Below are 27,726 nucleotides of genomic sequence, written 5' to 3'. Positions count from 1 at the left end.
GTTCATGTTCATATTATTCAAAACCCCAGTAAGGATGATCCGATGTGTGCAAGAGTAACCAAGATTCTAGCGGAAATCAAAAGAATGTAATCTAGGGACAAAGACCAGAAATGAAAATCAAACTAAACAATTAAATATAGTAACTAAAATAATACATACAAAGTATCAAAAGTACATGAGCAACTCAGACTCAACGAAAAACTGGGAGCATGGACCAGGTGCACTGGTAAGGTAAGAGTCCAATTGTGGCCATGAACATTACTAGTAATGTATGAGTTAATGCTCACTTTTAGATTTAGTTTAATAGGTTTTTACACGAGTTTTTATTGTAGATCTTGGAATTCTACCTCGAGTGTGAGAAATTCCGTATTTTGAAGATTAGAGCGCAGTAAAATGTATGTAAGAGCGAGTGGATTTTCAACAGATAACGAGTGAAAGAGCGTATTTATTCCGTTTTTTATCCAAAAGCTGTGCAATTACGATAAAAGTCAAAGACTAATTTAAATTAAATATGAACCCGATTTAACACGTGCGGTTATCAAACATAACATTCCGAGAATTCCGTTATATAGTAATTAATTCTTACTTTTGTTTGAATAATTTGAAGATATTAAGGTTCATGATTGCCTTTCGACGAATATGGCCTCAATTGCAACACCAATTTCCCTTTGAATACAGACAAACACAAACCTGTGTATCTAGAATACTTTTAAAACATAGCATCAAATTAATGTAAAATTATATCAAAAACTGATCCGATTTTTTGGAGGATTATTTGTGTTTCATTCTGAAGAGAGTGCAAAAATAAATAAACACCTGATATTCACTTGATATGGTCCAATTATTTACACAGTTTTAATTACCTAATATGTATTAGTGGCTATTGTTCGTCTATTAACAAGCATGTCAACTGTGAATAGAGTTTATCTTGAATACATAGGGAACATCTCAAAGCGTAATACAGACTTAGTTCACTTTTGCCTTCTCTGCAGAATTGATAAAATAAAAACAACTAAATTCAGGCAAGTTTTCTATATATTGTTTTTTTTATAAAATGGATGTAAACGTCTCATATCTATGGGATGTTATGCCTTAAAGTTGTAGATGCACAGGTTTGTCTGTACTCAGAGGGAAATTAGCGATGCAATCGAGGCCATATTTGTCAAAGGGTAATGCAGAACCTTGACATACATTGTTATACAAAGATGCGGTCCTGCGGATAAAACTTTGGATGTATTTTTTCATTAGCCCTCTGAACTTTACTGGACTCCTTTTATTTTTCGTGTTGTGATTTACTATTTTACTTAGACAGGCATGGTTTTATGCACTTGTCTGTCATAGAAAACAACAAATATGGTTGATATCGTCGCTTAAATCTTGTATTCTAATCTTTTGTACTTCTTTCCGTGCATCTGGCCAATCAAGAGAATTATTTGAACATTGTAGACCATACATTATTTGAGGAAATATTTCTGATACTAAAACGCTAACCCATATTTATTAATATTACTTCCTGTGCATACCTTTTTATTTTATCAAATGTTATGTTCAGCAAAGTTAGATATATTAATCTTTAAATGTGTCCATTCGGAAATTAGAGTACCTTCCGGATCTCCATCGACATATTTCGTTATTAATGTTTCTCATTCTTAAAGGAGCCATGAAGTGCATTTTATCAAATATTTGATACAAAAATCATAACGGAAGAGAAAAAAAAATTCTCAGGTACTATGAAAGTACTTTAATTCGTGGATACCAATGTTCGTGGATTAGGGAAGAAACAAATGTTTGTGGATTCTTGAATTCGTGGCTTTGAGGCGTTTAGCATACACTTCAATGAAATTCCCCTTTTTCGTTGGGAACCAAATTTTGTGGTTTGACCTACCAATGAAAACCACGAAAATTGGTACCCCACGAACAATAGTACCTTTGCAGTAGATAAGAAGAATCAGATAAGAACTGTAATCAAAAGACATATTATGAGGAAGGCTAATTTCAATACATTAAGAGCAAGCTTCGCTCGCATATAATCCTAGGATAACAACTAGTCGAGGACAATATACACGCACAACAAAAGGCCATGAACAAAAAAGAAAATGACATGCACGAAGAACCAAAAATATATCGGACTCTATTAAAAGCCGGTAGCATAAACCCAATGCGTCGGTAGGGTAAACTTCAACTGCTAATCTAGAGCCACCCACCGAGGTGCTGATATATGTAACGTTCAGTGTAGACGTAACTGTTGTGATAGATTTAAACTATACACGTAATTATGTTCTTGAGTTTGCTTTACACGTATCATAGCAATATGTTTTAATTGCTTAACTAACTAGGGGTGAAATTTATATTCAGACTACATCCTATTTGCAATAAAGGTAATTGAAAAGAGTTAAAATGCAAATGAGAGTATCACATTCTATATAAAAACGAAGAGAAAGATTTATACGGTAAATAGATTCATGTAAAATAGATGTAAGGATATTGTAATTGCAAAACAATATGTCAAAGATTGATAGAAAGGACAGACTCAAGTTAATTATGTATAATATTTCTTCTGTTTTCAATACTTTCTACCCCAAAGACCTTGAGATAAAGGATACTACAGACACTCTGGACACAGCCTCATATCTTGACCTACACTTAGAAATCGATGGCAGAGGATAACTATTGAACACACTTTATGACAAACTTGATGACTTTCATTCAGAATTGTCAACTTTCTTTTCATCTGTGGCAACATCGATTCCTTCAGCACCTGCGTATGGAGTGTTCATATTACAACTCATACGTTATGCCAGAGCTTGTCGAAACTACTCGGACTTTTTGTATCGCGCAAGAATTCTAACAAATAGGCAAGGTTATGTTGCTACAAGATTGAAGTCATTACTATAAAAGTTTAATGGTCGTCATCATATATATGTCTATGGTTTAAACAATATTTGTCATGATTATTATCATAAAACTCGAAGAGGTGATGATGGACAATGCAAGTGCCGACTGATATTCAAAACAACATTTTGTCATTGAATATGGTAATAAGTAGCATGTATTAACTTCGAATACTAAAGTTGATAAAAATGTCATGTTGTCGGTTGAATGCCACTATTTGCAATGTCAATTTCGCTTGCAATTTTCACTGGATGAAAGACTGCAATACGAAACTCAAATCTATGGTTCTAGTGGAACAAACCGGATTTTATAGTCAAGAAAATTTAGCATTGGAATAATGAGGATTTAGTTGTCCATAAATGCTTTGCAAATATCCTGAAGTTAATGGCTTGAGTTATGTTTTACTCAAGTGACAAATTTAAGTAATAGTGAACGATGGGTTGTTATCGATAATGCTACTGCAGCTTAAAACACCTTCCTCTTACAGTTTGAATCTGCCTCAAGTTATAAAAATGATGAAGTTAGGTTTCTACTCATGTGACCAATTTAAGTAATAGCGAACGCGCAGAAAACTCGGCCAACAAACAAGTCTTCACACGAAGTAATATAAATGTACTTTTTCTATTATCTGATCCCCATGTTAAACTATACACTTAAACGACACTGTGCAACAAAAATCAGATAAAATCATCAGATGAAGGACACTACTCACATAATAATATCATTCACATAGATCATTTGCATTTGCATGTTCTTTATATCTTATTTACGTAATTTCGCCTGACAAATGCCAAAAATGTCATGTTCACCTTTTTTTTTTGCTGAATCTACTGTAACTCTATTGTTGTTAATTTATTCCAAACACCATTGGCGGATTTCAACATTTTCAGTTCTTCATTAACAACAGATTACCCTCTATAAGATTCATTTTACTTTGCTTCAGGACGGCTCCATGCAGGTCCTGGTGCTAAAAGAATAAGCCTGCAGCAGCGCTAAGCTTGTCGTAAAAGGCGACTACATAGTGCTCAGAAACCTAGCCGGGGGGGGGGGCTCTGCCCACAGATCAACTGGGATGTCTGCCCCAGGCGGTGGAATGGGGTACCCCTGGTGTGTTACTTGCTGGGGTTGTCAGGCTATAATACGGAAAACCTGACCGCAAACCATAGTGATGCACCGTGTTGGGAAAGATGTCACATTCCTCGCACGTTAAAGACCCCTGCTGTAGTATTCGGTAGGAGTAGGAACCTTCGCGCTCCGCCGCAGGAGGCTTAATTGCCCGACCCTACCAATCCCTTTCTTTTACTTGTGGCAATCAAAATTTGTCGACCCTATCATCCTTGTGTCCCATCCCAATTTTTTTCATTTCATCAGCATCATTTAATGTTCATTTTATCATCCATTTCATGTTTACCGTCTGAATATAGCTGAAATATTGCTGCTCGGACGTGTGGCTTCTGCATTTTTTACATGATTTCTACAAGTAAGAGTGAAATATTGAATGGTTTGGTTTGCCAGCCTATATACACTTACAATTGTGTTATTTTTTGTTCGAAAATTACATAGAAAAAATTCATTATACTACGCAGTACTTTGAAACTACGCAGACTTTTTGTATCGCGCTAGAACTCTAACAAATAGGCTTCTGGAACAGGGTTATGTTGCTACAAGATTGAAGTCACTACAGAAGTTTTATGGTCATTATCATGAACCCGTGGATCGTTATGATCTTTCCATCAGCACCATGAAAACTTATGTATTCATCGGGTCATAGTTTTCCTTTCCTCGTTTGTCTGCCATTGACTTGACTTTTTATGAGCAACTCGGCGGGTGTATTTAGAAAAGCAGAGGACGCTTACCCTACCGGTACATCTGGTCCATGCTCCCAGTTTTTAATGAAAAAGAATGTAATCCAGGGACAAAGACCAGACATGGAAAACAAGCATACACAACAAAGAACATAAACTAAAATCATACGTATAAAGTAACAAAAGCAAATGAGCAACTCGGACTCCACTAAAAACTGGGAGCATGAACCAGGTGCACCGGTCCGGCAAGCGTCCTCTGTTTTTCTCGAAACACCCATAAAAACCATTACATACTTAAATTGCTATGTATAGACACACTACGGTCAATTCCTGTATGCATTGTATTGATTAACATCTGGTATCGTATTATCACGCGCCTGGATGTTGATTTCCTTATCAATTGTTTTCACATCATATATCAATGTTAGATTAAGGCATTACTATTATAACTGATTACTAACTGATAGTTAAAAAAATATTTCGTCGTATGCGGCATATGTTGCAAAATTCAAATTATCCACAAAACTGAATGTTTTTGCTTTTGCTGAAAACGAAAATTAATTAGCAAGCTGTTATTGAATACAGAATAACGAAATCTTAAGATTCTTCCTGATATATTTAGTTTGTTCTTTTGTTTGTCGAGATTGTAACGTTGAAATAATTCTGGTTAAAATGTGATTTAATTGAACCATGACCACAGAGAAGATGATACAAATGTAATAGATTGGTATTTGCAAAAAAACTTTGTTTAAAATCAGGGATTATATTAGGATTTTTCACATATATATGAGAATGGTAGGTAAAAAATAATCATTTAAAATTGAAGGTCATATTTGAGTGGAAGTGAAAACATTTCATCCCTTTTCCCAATAATAAATCAACACTCTTACATTTTAACATGTACGTGCTTCTTGTAAAGCCGTACGGATAATGCACGAAGAATAGACCTTTCCACAACACAAAATATAAAAATCACACATAGAAAATCCAACCGCACTAGAATTAAATTTAGGCTCAGGTGTTCCAGAAGGCTGAATTGTTAGACAAAATGCAGTTTTTTAACGTTCAATGCCTATGTTTTCTTACCATGTTAAACTAGGTATTTTATTTTACCTTGACGGCTTTTCCACTTCTTGTTCAATTTCTGGAGTTAAGAGTGCAAGTTATACCGTGTAGGTTGTAATGTTGAAGAAATGTTTAGAATGGAAAGTACAAATGCGCAATCATGTAATTGATCAAGTTGAAACGAACGATAGCGGCCTTCCTCAGATGGAGTTCCATCAACTAGAATTTTAGATTTCTTCATCCTCAGCAACAGAATTTGAATCTCCAATGGGAAGGATTTAAATTTAGACAACATATTGTTTTTATACTTCATTTGAACGCTGTAATTTTTTTGTCACTTTTCAAAAATGTCATAAGCATATCTAAGGCTAACCATAGTCTTAATTCCTTAATTCGGCGACAAATAATTACTAACATACAAAAATACAGAACATTTGTTTAGATTTTATTAGGATTTTCTAATTTATATCTCAGGTTGAAATACACAGACTCATCACAAGAGGATATCTTAAGGAAAATAAATTGTTCGTACTTGCTTTGTCAACACAAGCCTTTATCTATATTACTTTAATACTACAGATTTGGCTGAAACAAAACCAAGAATCAAGACAAGGACATAGATCATTTCCGTCGGATCTCTCAGTTTCCGAAAAGGGAAATTATATCAGATCTATTGATGGCAACTATTATATGTTTTCTGCCATCTTTGTTAATCTATCTGATCCCGCAAAACGTTTTTACCATCATAACAAAGTGATCGCAGTCCAAGGATGGGAACATATATCTTCAAGTAGAAATACGTTTTTGTGTTGTATTGTGTTACATAACGAAACGGAATTTTGTGTGAACGTTGTTAAAAAGACATTTTCAGATTTCAATGTTCCTTTAAATTCTGCGAGTTGTGTTTGCCCTGTAAACTTTAATCAATCGGAAATTAGGTCCTTAACTATAATTTCACAGCTTGCTTTAGAAAAAATATTGAAACAATGGGGATCTGTTTTTAAGGCTTATCCTAACCATTATATTGCTATTACTCCTGTCATGTATGGTAAAGATGGTGGTTTGGCGATTTGTAGTCAAATAACTTACGGAGATACGGATGCTTCAATGTTAGTGGAATGGTTTGAGACACAGAAATTGTTAGGAATAGACAAAATTATGACACATACATATCAGTTAAACTCTGAAGCCATGCAAGTGTTGGAACACTATGAATCTGAGGGATATCTACTATTGGTTAAAGATTTTGAATTTCCAGAAAAAGGTAAAACATCACCTGTACTTTTATTAAAGAATCATTTTTGATAAAAATCAGATAGCGATTTCCTCATGCATAACAAAACACGCATTTTTGTCAAACGTTGACATAAATTTCAGGGTTTTATGTTGATAAATTTCACATTACAGGTCTTCTTGGTATATATGAGATATATATGAACTCGATTTAACACGTGCGGTTATCAAACATAACATTCCGAGAATTCCGTTATATAGTAATTCATTCTTACTTTTGTTTGAATAATTTGAAGATATTAAGATTCATCATTGCCTTTCGACGAATATGGCCTCAATTGCAACACCAATTTCCCTTTGAATACAGACAAACCTGTGTATCTAGAATACTTTTAAAACATAGCATCAAATTAATGTAAAATTATATCAAAAACTGATCCGATTTTTTGGAGGATTATTTGTTTTTCTTTCTGAAGAGAGTGCAAAAATAAATAAACACCTGATATTCACTTGATATGGTCAAATTATTTACACAGTTTTATTTACCTTATATGTATTAGTGGTTATTGTTCGTCTATTAACAAGCATGTCAATTGTGAATAGAGTTTATCTTGAATACATAGGGAACATCTCAAAGCATAATACAGACTTAGTTCACTTTCGCCCTCTCTGCAGAATTGATAAAATAAAAACAACTAAAGTCAGGCAAGTTTTCTATATATTGTTTTTTTATAAAATGGATGTAAACATCTCATATCTATGGGATGTTATGCCTTAAAGTTGTAGATGCACAGGTTTGTCTGTACTCAGAGGGAAATTAGCGATGCAATCGAGGCCATATTTGTCAAAGGATAATGCAGAACCTTGACATACATTGTTATACAAAGATGCGGTTCTGCGGATAAAAATTTGGATGTATTTTTTCATTAGCCCTCCGAATTTTACTGGACTACTTTTATTTTTCGTGTTATGATTTACTATTTTACTTAGACAGGCATGGTTTTATGCACTTGTCTGTCATAGAAAACAACAAATATGGTTGATATCGTCGCTTAAATCTTGTATTCTAATCTTTTGTACTTCTTTCCGTGCACCTGGCCAATCAAGAGAATTATTTGAACATTATAGACCATATATTATTTAAGGAAATATTTCCGATACTAAAACGCTAACCCATATTTATTAATATTACTTCCTGTGCATACCTTCTTATTGTATCAAATTTTATGTTCAGCAAAGTTAGATATATTAATCTTTAAATGTGTCCATTCGGAAATAAGAGTACCTTCCGGATCTCCATCGACATATTTCGTTATTAATGTTTCTCATTCTTAAAGGAGCCATGAAGTGCATTTTATCAAATATTTGATAGAAAAATCATAATGGAAGAGAAAAAACAAATTCTCAGGTACTATGAAAGTACTTTAATTCGTGGATACCAATTTTCGTGGATTAGGGAAGAAACAAATGTTTGTGGATTTTTGAATTTGTGACTTTGAGGCGTTTAGTATACACTTCAATGAAATTCCCCTTTTTCGTTGGGAACCAAATTTTTTGGTTTGACCTACCAATGAAAACCACGAAAATCGGTACCCCTGAACAATAGTACTTTTGCAGTAGATAAGAAGAATCAGGATAAGAACGGTAATCAAAAGACATGTTATGAGGAAGGCGAATTTCAATACATTTAAGAGCAAGCTTCGCTCGCATATAATCCTAGGATAACAACTAGTCGAGGACAGTATACACGCACAACAAAGGACCATGAACAAAAAAGAAAATGACATGCACGAAGAACCAAAAATATATCGGACTCTATTAAAAGCCCGTAACATAAACCCAATGCGTCGGTAGGGTAAACTTCAACTGCTAATCGAGAGCCACCCACCGAGGTGCTGATATATGTAACGTTCAGTGTAGACGTAACTGTTGTGATAGATTTAAACTATACACGTAATTATGTTCTTGATTTTGCTTTACACGTATCATAGCAATATGTTTTAATTGCTTAACTAACTAGGGGTGAAATTTATATTCAGACTACATCATATTTGCAACAAAGGTAATTGAAAAGAGTTAAAATGTGAATGAGAGTATCACATTCTATATAGAAACGAAGAGAAAGATTTATACGGTAAATAGATTCATGTATAATAAATGTAAGGATATTGTAATTGCAAAACAATATGTCAAAGATTGATTGCAAGGACAGACTCAAGTTAATTATGTATAATATTTCTTCTGTTTTCAATACTTTCTACCCCAAAGACCTTGAGATAAAGGATACTACAGACACTCTGGAAACAGCCTCATATCTTGACCTACACTTAGAAATCGATGGCAGAGGATAACTATTGAACACACTTTATGACAAACTTGATGACTTTCATTCAGAATTATCAACTTTCTTTTCATCTGTGGCAACATCGATTCCTTCACGGAGTGTTCATATTACAACTCGTACGTTATGCCAGAGCTTGTCGAAACTACTCAGACTTTTTGTATCGCGCAAGAATTCTAACAAATAGGCAAGGTTATGTTGCTACAAGATTGAAGTCATCACTATAATAGTTTAATGGTCGTCATCATATATATGTCTATAGTTTAAACAATATTTGTCATGATTATTATCATGAAACTCGAAGAGGTGATGATGGACAATGCAAGTGCCGACTGATATTCAAAACAACATTTTGTCATTGAATATGGTAATAAGTAGCATGTATTAACTTCGAATACTAAAGTTGATAAAAATATCATGTTGTCGGTTGAATGCCACTATTTGCAATGTCAATTTCGCTTGCAATTTTCACTGAATTAAACACTGCAATACGAAACACAAATCTATGGTTCTAGTGGAACAAACCGGATTTATTAGTTAAGAAAATTTAGCATTGGAATAATGAGGATTTAGTTGTCCATAAATGCTTTGCAAATATCCTGAAGTTAATGGCTTGAGTTATGTTTCTACTCAAGTGACAAATTTAAGTAATAGTGAACGATGGGTTGTTATCGATAATGCTACTGCAGCTTAAAACACCTTCCTCTTACAGTTTGAATCTGCCTCAAGTTATAAAAATGATGAAGTTAGGTTTCTACTCAAGTGACAAATTTAAGTAATAGCGAACGCGCAGAAAACTCGGCCAACATACAAGTCTTCACACGAATAATATAAATGTACTTTTTCTATTATCTGATCCCCATGTTAAACTATACACTTAAACGACACTGTGCAACAAAAATCAGATAAAATCATCAGATAAAGGACACTACTCACAAAATAATATCATTCACATAGATCATTTGCATTTGCATGTACTTTATATCTTATTTACGTAATTTCGCCTGACAAATGCCAAAAATGTCATGTTCACCTTTTTTTTTGCTGAATCTACTGTAACTCTATTGTTGTTTATTTTTTCCATTGGCGGATTTCAACATTTTCAGTTCTTCATTAACAACAGATTACCCTCTACAAGATTCATTTTACTTTGCTTCAGGACGGCCCCATGCAGGTCCTGGTGCTAAAAGAATAAGCTTGCAGCAGCGCTAAGCTTGTCGTAAAAGGCGACTATATAGTGCTCTGAAACCTAGCCTGGGGGGGGGGCTAGGTGCTCTGCCCACAGATCAACTGGGATGTCTGCCCCAGGCGGTGGAATGGGGAACCCCTGGTGTGTTACATGCTGGGGTTGTCAGGCTATAATACGGAAAACCTGACCGCAAACCATAGTGATGCACCGTGTTGGGAAAGATGTCACATTCCTCGCACGTTAAAGAACCCTGCTGTGGTATTCGGTAGGAGTAGGAACCTTCGCGCTCCGCCGCAGGAGGCTTAATTGCCTACCCTACCAATCCCTTTCTTTTACTTGTGGCAATCAAAATTTGTCGACCCTATTATCCTTGTGTCCCATCCTAATTTTTTCATTTCATCATCATCATTTAATGTTCGTTTTATCATCCATTTCATGTTTACCGTCTGAATATAGCTGAAATATTGCTGATCGGACGTGTGGCTTTTTTTACATGATTTCTACAACTAAGAGTGAAATATTGAAAGGTTTGGTTTGCCAGCCTATATACACTTACAATTGTGTTATTTTTTGTTCGAAAATTACATAGAAAAAAATTCATTATACTACGCAGTAATTTGAAAATACGCAGACTTTTTGTATCGCGCTAGAACTCTAACAAATAGGCTTCTGGAACAGGGTTATGTTGCTACAAGATTGAAGTCATCACTACAGAAGTTTTATGGTCATCATCATGAAACCGTGGATCGTTATGGTGTTTCCATCAGCACCATGAAAACTTATTTATTCATCGGGTCATAGTTTTCCTTTCCTCGTTTGTCTACCATTGACTTGACTTTTTATGAGCAACTCGGCGGGTGTATTTAGAAAAGCAGAGGACGCTTACCATACCGGTACATCTGGTCCATGCTCCCAGTTTTTAGTGAAAAAGAATGTTATCCAGGGACAAAGACCAGACATGGAAAACAAACATACACAACAAAGAACATAAACTAAAATCATACGTATAAAGTAACAAAAGCAAATGAGCAACTCGGACTCCACTAAAAACTGGGAGCATGGACCAGGTGCACCGGTCCGGCAAGCGTCCTCTGTTTTTCTCGAAACTCCCATTAAAACCATTACATACTTAAATTGCTATGTATAGACACACTACGGTCAATTCCTGTATGCATTGTATTGATTAACATTTGGTATCGTATTATCACGCGCCAGGATGTTGATTTCCTTATCTATTGTTTTCACATCATATATCAATGTTAGATTAAGGCATTACTATTATAACTGGTTACTAACTGATAGTTAAAAAAATATTTCGTCGTATGCGGCATATGTTGCAAAATTCAAATTATCCACAAAACTGAATGTTTTTGCTTTTGCTGAAAACGAAAGTTAATTAGCAAGCTGTTATTGAATACAGAATAACGAAATATTAAGATTCTTCCTGATATATTTAGTTTGTTCTTTTGTTTGTCGCGATTGTAACGTTGAAATAATTCTGGTTAAAATGTGATTTAATTGAACCATGACCACAGAGAAGATGATACAAATGTAATAGATTGGTATTTGCAAAAAAACTTTGTTTAAAATCAGGGATTATATTAGGATTTTTCACATATATATGAGAATGGTAGGTAAAAAATAATCATTTAAAATTGAAGGTCATATTTGAGTGGAAGTGAAAACATTTCATCCCTTTTCCCAATAATAAATCAACACTCTTACATTTTAACATGTACGTGCTTCTTGTAAAGCCGTACGGATAATGCACGAAGAATAGACCTTTCCACAACACAAAATATAAAAATCACACATAGAAAATCCAACCGCACTAGAATTAAATTTAGGCTCAGGTGTTCCAGAAGGCTGAATTGTTAGACAAAATGCAGTTTTTTAACGTTCAATGCCTATGTTTTCTTACCATGTTAAACTAGGTATTTTATTTTACCTTGACGGCTTTTCCACTTCTTGTTCAATTTCTGGAGTTAAGAGTGCAAGTTATACCGTGTAGGTTGTAATGTTGAAGAAATGTTTAGAATGGAAAGTACAAACGCGCAATCATGTAATTGATCAAGTTGAAACGAACGATAGCGGCCTTCCTCAGATGGAGTTCCATCAACTAGAATTTTAGATTTCTTCATCCTCAGCAACAGAATTTGAATCTCCAATGGGAAGGATTTAAATTTAGACAACATATTGTTTTTATACTTCATTTGAACGCTGTAATTTTTTTGTCACTTTTCAAAAATGTCATAAGCATATCTAAGGCTAACCATAGTCTTAATTCCTTAATTCGGCGACAAATAATTACTAACATACAAAAATACAGAACATTTGTTTAGATTGTATTAGGATTTTGATTTCTAATTTATATCTCAGGTTGAAATACACAGACTCATCACAAGTGGATATCTTAAGGAAAATAAATTGTTCGTACTTGCTTTGTCAACACAAGCCTTTATCTATATTACTTTAATACTACAGATTTGGCTGAAACAAAACCAAGAATCAAGACAAGGACATAGATCATTTCCGTCGGATCTCTCAGTTTCCGAAAAGGGAAATTATATCAGATCTATTGATGGCAACTATTATATGTTTTCTGCCATCTTTGTTAATCTATCTGATCCCGCAAAACGTTTTTACCATCATAACAAAGTGATCGCAGTCCAAGGATGGGAACATATATCTTCAAGTAGAAATACGTTTTTGTGTTGTATTGTGTTACATAACGAAACGGAATTTTGTGTGAACGTTGTGAAAAAGACATTTTCAGATTTCAATGTTCCTTTAAATTCTGCGAGTTGTGTTTGCCCTGTAAACTTTAATCAATCGGAAATTAGGTCCTTAACTATAATTTCACAGCTTGCTTTAGAAAAAATATTGAAACAATGGGGATCTGTTTTTAAGGCTTATCCTAACCATTATATTGCTATTACTCCTGTCATGTATGGTAAAGATGGTGGTTTGGCGATTTGTAGTCAAATAACTTACGGAGATACGGATGCTTCAATGTTAGTGGAATGGTTTGAGACACAGAAATTGTTAGGAATAGACAAAATTATGACACATACATATCAGTTAAACTCTGAAGCCATGCAAGTGTTGGAACACTATGAATCTGAGGGATATCTACTATTGGTTAAAGATTTTGAATTTCCAGAAAAAGGTAAAACATCACCTGTACTTTTATTAAAGAATCATTTTTGATAAAAATCAGATAGCGATTTCCTCATGCATAACAAAACACGCATTTTTGTCAAACGTTGACATAAATTTCAGGGTTTTATGTTGATAAATTTCACATTACAGGTCTTCTTGGTATATATGAGATTTGTGAACAAATGAATATTACATTGTACATTCATAGAATACACGTGAATTATTCACCTTTGTTTGGTAAATATTTTTCCCATAAAAATATTATACTGCACTTTACAGGAAAAGTTAACTTAAAATAATTAAGCTTCTGCAACGGCGCGATGTTGCTAGAAGGTTTACGTCATCTTTACGGTTTTCACCATGAACTCTCGTTATTGTTCTCGTTACTCTGTTCCTTATTGCGTATCAATCTAATCTGCACCGTAATTAACGGTTTGTTTTCAGGCGTTGTTTTGTGTTTTCGATTTGTCTACCACAAACGTCACATTTTATGAGCTACTGGGTGGATATCTTAAAACCAGCGGATGACAATTAACCAACATATTAATTTAGTCCATGCTTTAAGTTTAAAGTGAAGTCGGAGTTGTTCATTTACATATATTACATTGTGGGTGTTCTTCTGGTCATTGCATATTATTTGTTATGTATATACATTTCCTGTGTCGTTGTTATTTTTTGGGTTATATATCTTTGTTTACCGTTCGAGTTTCTGGTTCTATTTTTTTCCACATTTGAGATCGAATATACATCATTTGTTTGGTGTTTGTAAGTTGTAGGTAATACAATATAATACATAATACAAGTTAATACAAATCACAACTTTATATTGGTAAAAATAAGTCCAGGCACGGTGTGGTCTAATTTCGGTGTGTATACGTCAGAATAGTTTAAAATTATCGTTGCTTGATAGCCTCGAATACCACTCAGAATGTTCAGTCTTTTTAGTTGATCCCTGACAATAGCTGACCATGCTTTCTTTGATGGAAATTTTCCATAAATGTTACAAGGTGTTCTGTCATATCGTATTTATCAGCTAGTCTATACACGTCATGAAAAAACCAAGTTTTAGTGCATTTATATTTGAATTCGAATAGCGTGGTCACCATAATCCTTCTAGGCAATGCATTCAATTTTAGTCTACATATTCTGCCAAAGAATAATGACTAGCATTTATCAATGTAACACTCGATGCTGAACCAACCTAACAGATTTGTACACTTGTTCAAACGTTTTACATTCTAATTTATGTGACCATTCAAGAATATCAGTTTCAGATTGAGTTAAGCTACTCCAAAGTTCACACCCATACAAGACTTTTGTGTAACACAACTTCTGTACTATCTTTGAATAATAATTGACGGGTGAATTCCAGAGTTGATAAAAGACAACACGGATGAACGTAAGACCGACAGGCATTGAAAGTTTTGTACGCTGATTTTAAAGAACAGTCCAAAAGTATCCCAACATGTTTAGAAGTAACTAAGGGTATTGTGTCATCATACATCGTCAGTTTGTTTGAAACATTACGGGGATTAACACCATAATGCAAAACTTGACATGTTTTTTTATGGACACACAACTGTCCACATAATTGTACATGTTATCGATCAAATTCCATGTGTTCTCGTGTATACCATGTCTACAAAGTTTCAGTAACAAGGTGGAATGCCACACTGTGTCAAATGCTTTTATGCTATCTAGGAGGACAACAAAAACTTTACTATTACGTTCGATGTAGTGATAAACAACCTCTTGTACATTGAAAGAGGCATACATACTTGAAAGTTGTTTCTGGTAAGCCATTTGTGAAGGGTGTGGAAAGTTTCTTTTCAGAAAATAGAAGAATGTTACTAAGGCTTTTTTTAAAAAAAAAACTTTTGAGATGGAGCGTATTAATGCAATTCCACGATACAAATTAGAATCGTTTTTCTTTTTATTACCGCTTTTTAAAAGTGGAATAACTGCACTAGTCTTCCAGCACAAGAGAATAACGTATGAATCAAGTATTATGTTGAAAACGTTACACAGGTGTTTTATAAGACTCTTCCGCCATATTTGATGTGTTCATAGGATATATTATCCAAAAAGGTAGATTTGTTGCTTGACGTATTGTTACAAATGTCAGACATCTCATTAAAGGTAAATTGCTCAATTTTGATATCATTCATATGGCAGTTCAGACGAATTTCACGAACAAATTCATCATGGAATTGATGTTTTCTTAATGTGTTAACGAGTCGTCAAATTTGAATTGTGATTCAAAATGTTCAGCCCACGCATTACATATGTCATTATCGTTAGTGTGAGATACACCATTCACGTTTTGTTCACGACAAATAGTTTAATGTTGTCTTCTACTTTTTAAAACGGACCAAACGTACTTTTTTATTAACTTCAACAAAATTTTCAATCATTATGCAGCACTTTTACAAATGTTCGTTATAGTTTGTTTGTCCATTTGGTATCGGGAGTCCCTCTTAGCGTTCTTGTAGTTCATAAAATGTGCATCATTTCGACTATGAAATTTGACATTAAAAATCCATGCACTTTGTTTTTATCTCATCGTTTTGTAGTATAAATATCAACAGTTTTAGACCAATATTGTCTAAAATGCTTTATCAATCATTTGCGAGGCAGAGTGTCGTTATCAACTTTAGTTTTATAGTACACTATTCTATCAGATTGATTAAGTTTGGTTTTTGGAATTTCAGCATAAGACCTAGTTGTTTTATCAACATTTTTTCTGCGTTGCCTAAGCGCTTTCCGCGATTAGTTATTGATAAAGAAAGTGAAGCGCTACAAGTGTTTATGGTGGCAAAGTTTTCGTCGATTCCTTGAGTTTGTCGTTGATTTTTGTTTTGTTTCTAGGACTAGATATTCCTAACGCACGTGTATCACGTAACTAGTTTAGTCTAGAACAGTCTAATTTGACGCATGTTTTAAGTTCATTTAATCTTTGCATAAATACTAACATATCACTTTTTATCTTTGTAACATCAGTTTTTTACTGTTTCATTTTAGTCGTTTAGCTTATTTAGTAGGATACCAGGCTAACGATTTTTGAGAATTTAATGCACCGGAATAAAATATGGCTAAATTATATTTCGATGGAAAACGTATTTCAGCTCAATCGAAATAGCGATACCGTACACATTGATTGTGGTCCCGTCTCTAACAAAATGGGGTCAAAGGTCAATCATGACTTTTAAAAAAAAAAGGTTATATGATTTTTGTATTGCTTACTTCCATTTGCTGGTGCGAAAAAGTCCAAACTTTTTACATCAGATCAGCTCATATTCCATACAACAGTCAATAGCTATATTTAAGGAAAACTAGCGAATAGTGCTGTCTGCATTAGTTTTTGGTAAACATGCCAAACATTCATATTTTAGCAGCCTAAAAAGAAAGGTCGACCTTGACCTTCGAAATATCGGAATGTAAAACTAGAAAGCAAATATTGAAGAAACACATTCTGAAATTATTTTTTAATATCTAGCATTTGCAGTAAAATTTCGAATTTTTTATTCTAAAAGTAGCTTTGAAAGAGTCAGTTCTCAATTAGTTCAAAAACAAGTTCCCATGTGGTCCACAGTGTGAATAATTCGCTTATTTGCAAATATAATTATATGGTACTAAACAAAACTGTTTATTGGCATTAGTTTTACATAACCATTTCAGTTCTTGACAAAATTTGAGATAAACATGGAATTTTTCATTAACTCAAAAGAACACCACTTAACCTGCCTATAATTTCTTGTTGTCGTGGCTACAACAAAACCTATCAATTTGTTGAGAAACGGAAATCATGTATTAATTAAATAAAGGTAATTCCAATAATGCAGTTCAAAGAAAATAGCAAGAACAACACTTCGTTATTGGCCAAAATTGATTTTATTGCACATAAAGTAACAGTGCATTATTGTATCCTAATTGATTTGGTCCTTTGACTCCATATCGCCGATATTCGTCTTAAACATGCCAGAGCAAGCCAGAAGAAAGAAACAAAACGACTTTCATTGTATTGTATATCAATACCAGGTTTTTGAACGGTCATGGAATGCGACTAAAACTGCACCTCCAAGACACCTTTTTTCTGACACGTTTGATTATTTGTGTCAGCAACAAGTTTTTTTGTTGTTGTTTTTTTTCGGTTTGAAAAGCTTATTAGCCATTGTCTTGGAACACTTTTTTAATAGTACCCTTATGTCGAAAGGACAATTTTTTTTGCACAGTTAAGCTGCCGTAAATTTAGAGAGAGTAAAAGTATTGAACATACTGGTATGTCAACCCGTGTCCTTCACACAGACCTATTATGAATAAAAAGTTTGTGACTGGATACTGGGATAGCTTTTGATTGGAAGCCTGGCAGGTTATAAGAATATCTTGACAGAAAAGAGTCGATATTTCAATTTCTTTGCGCATGCCTCTTTGGGGATAACCTTGACGATAGCGAATTATTACACCCTTTGTTTACAAACCTGCCATATTTCATATTGGAATAGTTCTCCGTTTCAAATGAACTAAAACAAGGTAGGGGACTTCCTTAGTTTGGCTCTGTATGTTTATTTTATGTTCCTTTTGATCCGTTTGCTACATGTAGCATCAACAGAAACGACAAAATTACGATTTCACCTTGACCTAGGTCTAAAAACCACTAGTATGGTTCTTTATTGTTTTGTAAAGTGTTCATTTGCTAAGCTATTTCACGATCGGTTACAGCCCAAGGCTTACTCCGACTATTAAATATATGCAGTATGCCATGTAGATTCGGAATTATGCTATTATGTCATTATGCAGTTATAATTGTAAACAAAAATTTGCAGTACATTATATCACTTTAGCCTTTATTTAATTATTTTGAGTCCCTGTTCTTCAAAGGGTACAAAAACATGAATTATAGCGAAAGGGCATTCGCTAGAGAAACGGATAAATAGAGAATCTTAAGAATAGCATCAATTTTCTTCTTAGACCAGTCAGACATTCCGAATTAATTGAAGCTCCGTATAAGACTTAGTATTTATTAATTCATTGTTTTGATGATAAAAAAGAAATGTAGTGGGTCAAAGTCGAAATGTTTTATCGGATCTATATAATTAATGCAATTACAATCTTTCAGTGTGCCGTCTTATAAGTAAGAAATAAACGTTCCCTTTGTTAAGCATATGTACTTCTTTTCAAATGTTTTAGCACACTTATGATTTCCTGGTTAGCTAAACCACTGATCCAACCCTCTCTTTTTATATGCCTAAGTGTTGTATTGACTATTATTTCTGTCAATCCCCATTAAAATCATCTCTCAAAATGTATTAGTCTTAGTACTAGATGTCAAAAATTTGAAAGACTATTATAATCCGGAATCAAAACGTATCATACTCAGATTTGGTTCGGGTCTTATAAATGTAACTTGAAATAAGCCGATATCCGAAAAAAAAAAAAACACACACAAATACAAAATTCAGATTTTTTGCAAACTAAAAATAACCGAGCAGAATAAACAATACACATATCATTAGCAAGACGCAACAACACAAGAGTGTAATTTTCACTAAACGTAGCAGTTACTGACTGGCCACAATATACGGTAAATTGTACACGGAATACGTAAAATTCCGCATTTATGGGGACGCTATTGACCTTTTTGTTTACTAATTATAAATACTTCGCATTATTACAAAAATTGAGTGTTAATTCAGAAGGTATCCGGTTACAAAATCTATACATTTAAACCCACCGTGACCGATAAATTGACGAATTTGTTCACAAATCGTTTTGGCTTATAATGTAGTGTAACATGCATGGAATTATCTCACCAATTCACGCCCCGTGCAGGTCCGGGAGTCAAAAGAATAGGCCTGCAGCAGCGCTAAACTTGTCGTAAAAGGCGACTAAATAGTGCTCAGAAACATAGCCGGGGGCTAGGCGCTCTGCCCACAGATCAACTAGGATGTGTACCCCAGGTGATGGAATGGGGTACCCCTGGCATGTTACATGCTGGGGTTGTCAGGCTATTACACGGAAAACCTGACCGCAAACCATAGTGGTGCACCGTGTTGGGAACGATGCCACGTTCCTCGCACGTTAAAGAACCCTGCTGTTGTATTCGATAGGAGTAGGAACCTTTGCTCTCCGCAACAGGAGGCTAAATTGCCCGACCCTACCCATCCCTCCCTTTTATATTGTGGCAATCAATATTTGTTGACCCTGTCATCCTTGTGTCCCATCCCATTTTTCATTTCATGTTCATTTTATCATCCATTTCATGTTCATCGTCTGAATATAGCTGAAATATTGCTGCTCGGGCGTTAAACCCAACAAACAAACAAACAAATCAATTCACAGTACATAATACATCCACTATATATCAACGAAAATGCCAAAATGTTCTTCTCAGTATTAACAACAACAATATATATCAGGGGCAGATAACTCAGTTTCTTGACATTGCTTCTGTGAGATACATAATTGCTGGACTCGTACGAGATTTTCATCGCTTGCTATATTAATGGTATATTTTTGAGATCAACAAACTAACCACTTCAAAGCAACCGATGTCACTTATTTGTGTGGAAATTCGAATAGCAAGTACTCCTTTTTTCTCGTGGTGTTAGTTTTCCAGTTTTGTATACAATAAGTGACTTATGTTTTGTTTGTTACATTGTGTATTAAGATTGTCATTGCCACCTGTTCATTGGTTTGGCCATGTTTTGGAGGTTGATGGATCTAAATTTATATTGCAACCATTCTTTTTGAACAGTGAAAATGTGTTGTAGGTACATGTATATTTACAAGTGATATACGTTCATTTTCTGAAAATAGCTTTATTTCTGTTTTGACGTCAAATACATTTCAAGTTGTCTTTTAAGTTTAGTGGCAGTATAAAGACAAAAACAGACTACTGACTTTGCAAAAACCTTAATATGCGAATTTGGCTGAAACCTGTGTAAACGCTCGGTACTGCCTCATATTTTTCCGCCGTCATCCGTACATTATTTTCATGTCAACTCACCTTTTATTTCTACTATGTCAATTTAAGGTATAAAAAAACGCGAACAAATCTAGAAAGAGTAATCATGGCAACCATGGTTATAGTGGTAATCAAAGGAATGTAATCCAGGGACAAAGACCAGACATGGGAAAACCAACATACGCAACAAAGAACATAAAGTAACTGTAATCATACATACAAAGTAACAAAAACAATTGAGGAATTCGGACTCCACTAAAAACTGGTAGCATGGACCAGGTGCACCGGTAGGGAAACGTCCTCTGTTTTTTTTTTTAGAATCACCGGTCGAGTTGCTCTTAAAAATTCAAGTCTGAAATAGACGAAATAGGACAAGAAAATTATGGCACGTTGAAGAAATCAGTTTTCATGGTGCAGATAGAACGGAATGAATGTACACATCTTATACCAAGCACCAAATAATTAGTTTAATGTCAGATGAAAAAGTTTTTAAAACGTGAAATCGATGACATTATCAAGAAAAGAATAAGATAACCATACTCTAACAGCACTTTATCTGTTTGATAAGTATGTGCGCAACTTTTATGTAAGAACAGTCAATCTGCTTTATTTTCAGACAAATACAAAAGAGAGGTCGGAAGACAAAGGGAATTTGAATGGTCTGACAAATTGCCAGTGACTCAACAGTGCCAAGCTAGGTTCTACCGTTACAAATATGTAGCACTTCTTGACAAAGATGAATTTTTTATACCCAATCTTGATAAGTTCGGATTTTCGTTGAAATCATATTTGGTACGGTTATCAGATCATTTGTTTCATCATTTACCTTATATATACAATATTTGGATGGGGACAGCTTCCCATTCTATGGTATATGGGGGATGGGGAATTGGGATGGTGAGGATGGGGAAATTATCTGCAAACAATTTATTGATTTGTAAATATGTTTTAGATTTAGTTACAAATAAAACCATAAATGTTGAAGAATTTACAAATATAAAATTCAATTTGATAATGTAAATATTCGATGAGATATATTCAATTGGGAATGGGACATTACAGTACTCGTGTGGGGAAAACTTTCCATGCCATGGTACATGGGAATTGGGAATCGGGAATTTGAAGGAGAACAGTGTATTGTTGGTGGTGGGAATTATGAATAGGAAATATTTTTTTCAAGCATTAACTGATCTGCAAAAAATATATCTAAAATAATTACAAATGACAGTTCAAATGTTGAGAAATCCATAAGTATAAAATTCAATGTGATAATATCAATCAATGATTAAGACAAATTCAATGGTAATTATATGATCAATGGGGATTTTAGACATTCTGTATGGGGTATGGGGGTGGGGATGGGGACAATTTAGAAAGGGGAATGTGAATGCTATATGGTATAAATGGGACGTTCATACCATACAAGTGCGTGCTTGTATTTTTACGATATAAAATCAATCGTTACGATATGAACAAATAATAATAGATTTATTTTCAAGGCTCTTCTGAATTCTGCAGTATGAAAGTGTAGGATTGTACCAACTCGGCGGGTGAGCAACTCGGCGGGTGTTTCTAGAAAAGCAGAGGACGCTTACCCTACCGGTGCACCTGGTCCATGCTCCCAGTTTTTAGTGGAGTCCGAGTTGCACATTTACTTTTGTTACTTTGTATGTATGATTTCAGTTACTTTATGTTCTTTGTTGTGTATGTCTGTTTTCCATGTCTGGTCTTTGTCCCTGGATTACATTCTTTTGATTACCGCTATAACCTTGGTTCCCTTGATTACTCTTACACTTATGAATCAAGAACAATCATTTCTACTTGTTTCCATGTTATTTATCACATAAAGTTTGTATATTAGTAATAAAAGTTATCAGTAAATACACATTTTAAATGATTTTTTCTAGGACTCAGTCTTCACAGATAACCTTGCAGGTATCAAATTTAAAGTGAAGCTACATATAACAGATTGGGGGAAGACAGATAATTCCAGTGAATTGTTCATTGGAAGATATTTAAATGGGACGATGGCAATTCGAGATCGATGGAAGTATATCCTTATGTCAAGTCGTGTACACCTTGGCAGCATGTCCTGTCACCATTTTAAACCTCTCAAAGAATTTACATGGTATTAGTTTCCAAAATAAAATACTCCTTTTTATTCATTGAGACACAGGAGACAATTTATTGTCTTTAACATATCCCAATGTTTTTCTTTTTTTTTGCATTAATAGTCTGATGGCTTTAAATGAGGGGCTTTTTTATTTCATTTTGCCTATCTTATTTACAGTCCCTGTATGGAATAAACTTCTCACTTGCCCCATACCCCAATCCCCCATTCCACATTGCCCCATACCCCATTCCCCATTGCTCCATGCCCCTGTCCCATAGTCACATACCCCATTCCCAATTGCTCCTTTGCTCCATCCCATTTCATCGACTTGTTCCGAAAAGGAAATCATTAAATGTTTTATCAAATATATATAATGAATTAGGATGCAAAAGATTTTGTGCAATCAATGTTGATTTTCGAATCTCGCCGACGAGTTCGAGATTTACCGTAATCACGCGATATTTGCATTGATTACATGGCCACTCCGTATTTCTCCATATTTCTGGAAATTGTATGGAGGCAAGTAAATTCAATTTCAATGATGAACTGACATTATTGTTTCAAATATAAAAATTGTTAAAATTAGCATTATATGTGTGGATGCCACACATTAAATTTCAGTCCAATTTCTCAAAAATGACATATTTTTGCAGATTGTAAGGGTGAGAACAATTTTAATTTCAATAATGGTCCAAAATTATTGTTTAAAATATTAAAAAATTGCAATATTAGTTTTAAAAAAGTTAAAATTGTCTATATCAGTATTATGTTGATGGTTGTAATACATATATTTCAAATCAATTTCTGGAAAATGAGATATAAATTAGTGTGATCACTTGAAATTACCTTTAAGGTCTTATATTATTGTTTCAAATGTAAACATTGTATGTGTGCGAACACTTTTAATATACCTATTAGTCTATATATATATAAACGTCTAAATATGTTTAACATCACCAGAAGATGGTAAAATTTAAATTGAATATTTCGGATAACTCATATCCTTCCTCAGCATAAAACTCATAAAACTATATGAGCATACCACTCACAAAGCTTAAGATCAAAACAGATTCAGAAGCTGAATCGCGTACGTTGTGGGTGATTTTACCTTTATCAAAGGCTCACATAAGCAACTGATGAGAAGCCTGAATGAAAATAACAAAGAGGGTCTTTTTATCAAAGTTACAATTAACTGTGGAAAACAATTTAAAAAAATAAAAAGTCCAAATGTAGTAGTACGGCGTATTGATGTATAGCAAGTAGTGCTGTACCAGCCTTAAACCAAGACCTAAAAATGAATTATTTTTTCTCGTTAATTCCATCTAGAGACGTTGTTTGCAATTTCTTCATCCAAAAGCTTTCCCGAGATACTCTTTTACATTTTGACCAGTTTTTATTATGTTCTATGATCGTCACAACAATGTTGTGGAGATCCTCCTGGGTGTATATAGAAAGTCTGAAAAATTCCAAACGATATTAGAACCGTCATTCCATCTCGTAGGATTAATCTAGGGCTGTAACTTAGTACACGATGTATGGTAGTACGGGACAGTTCATTTAGATGTTAATATGTAGGACAGAGGATCAAATTATTGATGCATGTCACCACAAATCAATATTATACAAACGTCTCAGAATGTGACGACTCTATCTGCTACACTGCTCCATCGGATTAAATTGATACATGGAAGATATATAAACGTATAGAAAGGTCTGAAAAATTCCCAACGATGTTAGAACTATCAAATTTGAGATGCAAATTTTTGGTCGTTCCCTCCGCGGAATTCGAACTCGTACTGCTGTCACATTTATGGCAACACCGCCTGCACTAAGTCCAGCGCTCTAGACAACTCGGCCAGCTAGGCTATATAAAATATAGCTTTCGCTGGCCGGGTCAAATTAAGAGTGGTCTAGGGCGCTGTCATAGAATTATGATAGGTACGTTGCTTGCGGAAAAAGGCAGAATAATTATATTTGATTGACCAGTCATAATTATTCCCTCGTCCATTTCCTCATTGCCCTATTCATATACCCCATCCCCCACCCCATTCCCCATGCCCCTTTGTCCAATCCCCCACTTTATCATTTCATCAAAGGAGTCTATATAGTAGTTTTGGCATTGATTCGTTAAAGTCAGGTTGTTAAGTGTTGACATTTATTAGAAGGAGCCGCCGTAATAATGTTGATTTTTTTTCAAAATGAGTCAGAGTACTGTTTTGGCAATATAGGTTTATTATCATTAATTTAAAGGATTGTAGTGGTTGTTTTCTTTAGATATATCAATAGGGTTTCCCCGTCATTCAATGAAGACCAATGGGTGGTCTTGAGCAGACTCGTTGGGGTTGTAGTCTCTTTGATATATTCACCATATCTATTCCCTTTATATATGGAATGTCATTCATTATTAATTGCGTTTTTATATATTTTCTTATATTAATGTTAACTATTTCAATTATTTGAATAATGTTTCACGCACTCCTCGTTTATATCCAAATCATTAGGATTCAACCAATTTATTGTTATGACATAACATTACATACATGCATTTGTCTCCTCAGGAAAACAGCTGATCCAGATAACATGGTTATACACCACTACAGAAAGTGCCGACATGTTCGTTACAAAGGGGAAGAAACGGATGGGTTCTTCATTGACAAATCGAACAAGAACTGTTCTAACATCCAGCAAAGTTTTCAAAAAGATATGAAATTAATTGTTGATAAAATCAAACAAAATGTTTTGGCAGTAAAACAAATTCTAATGATACATTGAAAGTAATAAAAATCCTTGCAGAACTTATTAAGATAAATGTGAGTTTTTTATAATATGAATTTGACACTGTCTTTCATTGAAGTAATCAATACAGAAGTTTTATGGTCGCAATCCAAAACTCGTGGATCGTTATGATGTATCCATCTGCGCCATGAAAAATGATTTGTTCAACGTGTCATAGTTTTCTTTTCGTCTTCCCCGGATTTGACTTTTTATGAGCAACTCGGATGGTGTTTCTAGAAAAGTAGAGGACGCTTACCCTACTGGTGTTCCTGATCCATGCTCTCAGTTGTTAGTGGAGTCCAAGTTGCTCATTTACCTTTATTACTTTGTATGTATTATCTAATTTATATTATGTTCTTTGTTGTGTTTGTCTGCTTCCCAAGTCTGGATTACATTCTTTGGAAACGTGGTTCCCGTGATTAAAATTTCAACGATGTAATTGATGTATACAATATACAATATCCCTTTCTTTCAACGAGTGCCAATTATCCACAATGCAATGTTTTGTATATAATTTTAAAAATCGCGAAAAAAGTGAAATAATCACTCTAAATAGGAAATAATAAGTTAGATAATACATCTCTTTGTAAATAATTTTTTTCGTTATAAATATCATTTATTATCCTTATATTGTTCTTGCAAATAAATAAAAATTACATAAAGGAATAATGCATCACAATTATTTGAATGATTGAAACAAATCGTACAATATATGGATCAGATAAAAGGTAGGTACCAAAGTAGCCCTCTTGTAGTATTTCTTGTCGACGTATTAAGTACAGTTCTGCCTTAAATCCAGGAAGATGCTTATAAGGGATGATTCATGAATTTCTTAATACCAAATATGTTTGTATTGCAATTCTTCCGTATGCCCCCAATGTATTAGAAAATATAAGTGCTAATAAAGGTAGTGCACTAGTGATGCTATAACTTTAAATTTGGTTATATTCTTCTACAGAAAAAGTACGGGAAATTTTCCTGTCAGATTTTTTACAATATATCCAGTCAAAAATATTTCAAGATTCATCGGAGAACCCAAATATGTTTTTTGGAAATACTTCATGATCAGTAGGACTCATAGAAACTGTTAATAAAATTGAAAATGGAAGTTGCGAACTGGAGAAACTAACACTTAAATTTTGATTATGTTCTACTACAGGAAAAGTAAAGGAAAAAGTTCCCGCCAGAATTTTTACACTACTGCCATGCAGTCAAAAAATATTTCACGATATGAAGCAGATCCAAAGACATGAACATAGGAAGGGTTGTTTTATGACATGACAAATTTTTTTAAACAGATTCATTGATTATCTTAAGATATGATGAATCACCTTCTGCTCACACTTAAAGTAAGATAATCCGGAAATGGAAAATATGTGTTTCCGTTTTATAAAAAAGGGAGTGTTTCATAATACCTGGGACCTTTTTTTTGAAGGGTAGAACAAAATATCAATACGTCTAACAAAAAATTAATGTTTTTTGTTTAATATTTTAAGATAGTCTTTAATGCAATTGAAATGCCAGGCAAGGAAAACGACGATTATGCCATTTAACAACATTTATAAGGCTGAGTTTTCAAAATCGGAAGTGATAATGCACATTGCAATAGTTCAAATGTTAGGCTCTGGTTGATATTACAACTTATTTATTATTAGATTAATTTATAACACAAAATGCATTAAAACTTCACAAACAAACAAGAGCGCATCACTATATATTCATTAAGATAGAATGCACTTGTTTTAGTGCATATTATTACATGTATAGTTATGTAGAATAATAGCCAAAAGTATAATGTGCCTTAAACTTAAGGCTGATTTTGAATTGGTAAATGTGGTTTCTCTTTGTTTTGCCTCTTTAACATATTCACCATCATTTCCATTTTCGTTATATCTGAAATGTCATTTATTGTGAATTTAACCAAGAACAAATGTTCAAAGGTCCAATGCATTATGAAACCTGACTTTTGTTCAAATAATAAAAACACATATTTGTTTCAATTGCAGATGTATCATAATTTAATGCATCAACATTGAATAAAACAGTTTTGATTATTTGGTTACTCATATTTGAGAAAATGTATTTTTTCGTTGCCCTTTCTCTATGAAATTTCTATGTATTATGATAATTGATATTTGTTAAGCATAAAAAAGACATATATTGCATATTTGTCACCAATGAGATCTT

General features: G+C 34.0%; 1 protein-coding gene across 1 annotated transcript; it reads left to right on the top strand.

The window, feature by feature from the left end:
• Window positions 1–5,342: 5,342 nt before the first annotated feature.
• Window positions 5,343–25,563, top strand: LOC148599741 (uncharacterized). The gene is made up of 6 exons (XM_088557357.1): window positions 5,343–5,492; window positions 6,237–7,040; window positions 12,905–13,694; window positions 21,268–21,443; window positions 22,559–22,779; window positions 25,323–25,563. Exons 1-6 carry the CDS (start codon window positions 5,484–5,486, stop codon window positions 25,534–25,536), a joined length of 2,214 nt encoding a protein of 737 aa, XP_088413483.1. The 5' UTR covers window positions 5,343–5,483; the 3' UTR covers window positions 25,537–25,563.
• The last annotated feature ends 2,163 nt before the right edge of the window (window positions 25,564–27,726 follow it).

The sequence above is a fragment of the Perna viridis genome, chromosome 13 (assembly GCF_037379345.1).
Source record: "Perna viridis isolate PV_CMFRI_1.1 ecotype Kerala chromosome 13, ASM3737934v1, whole genome shotgun sequence".
NCBI classification, from domain to species: Eukaryota; Metazoa; Mollusca; class Bivalvia; order Mytilida; family Mytilidae; genus Perna; species Perna viridis.
This window is presented reverse-complemented; position numbering and strand designations above follow the sequence as displayed.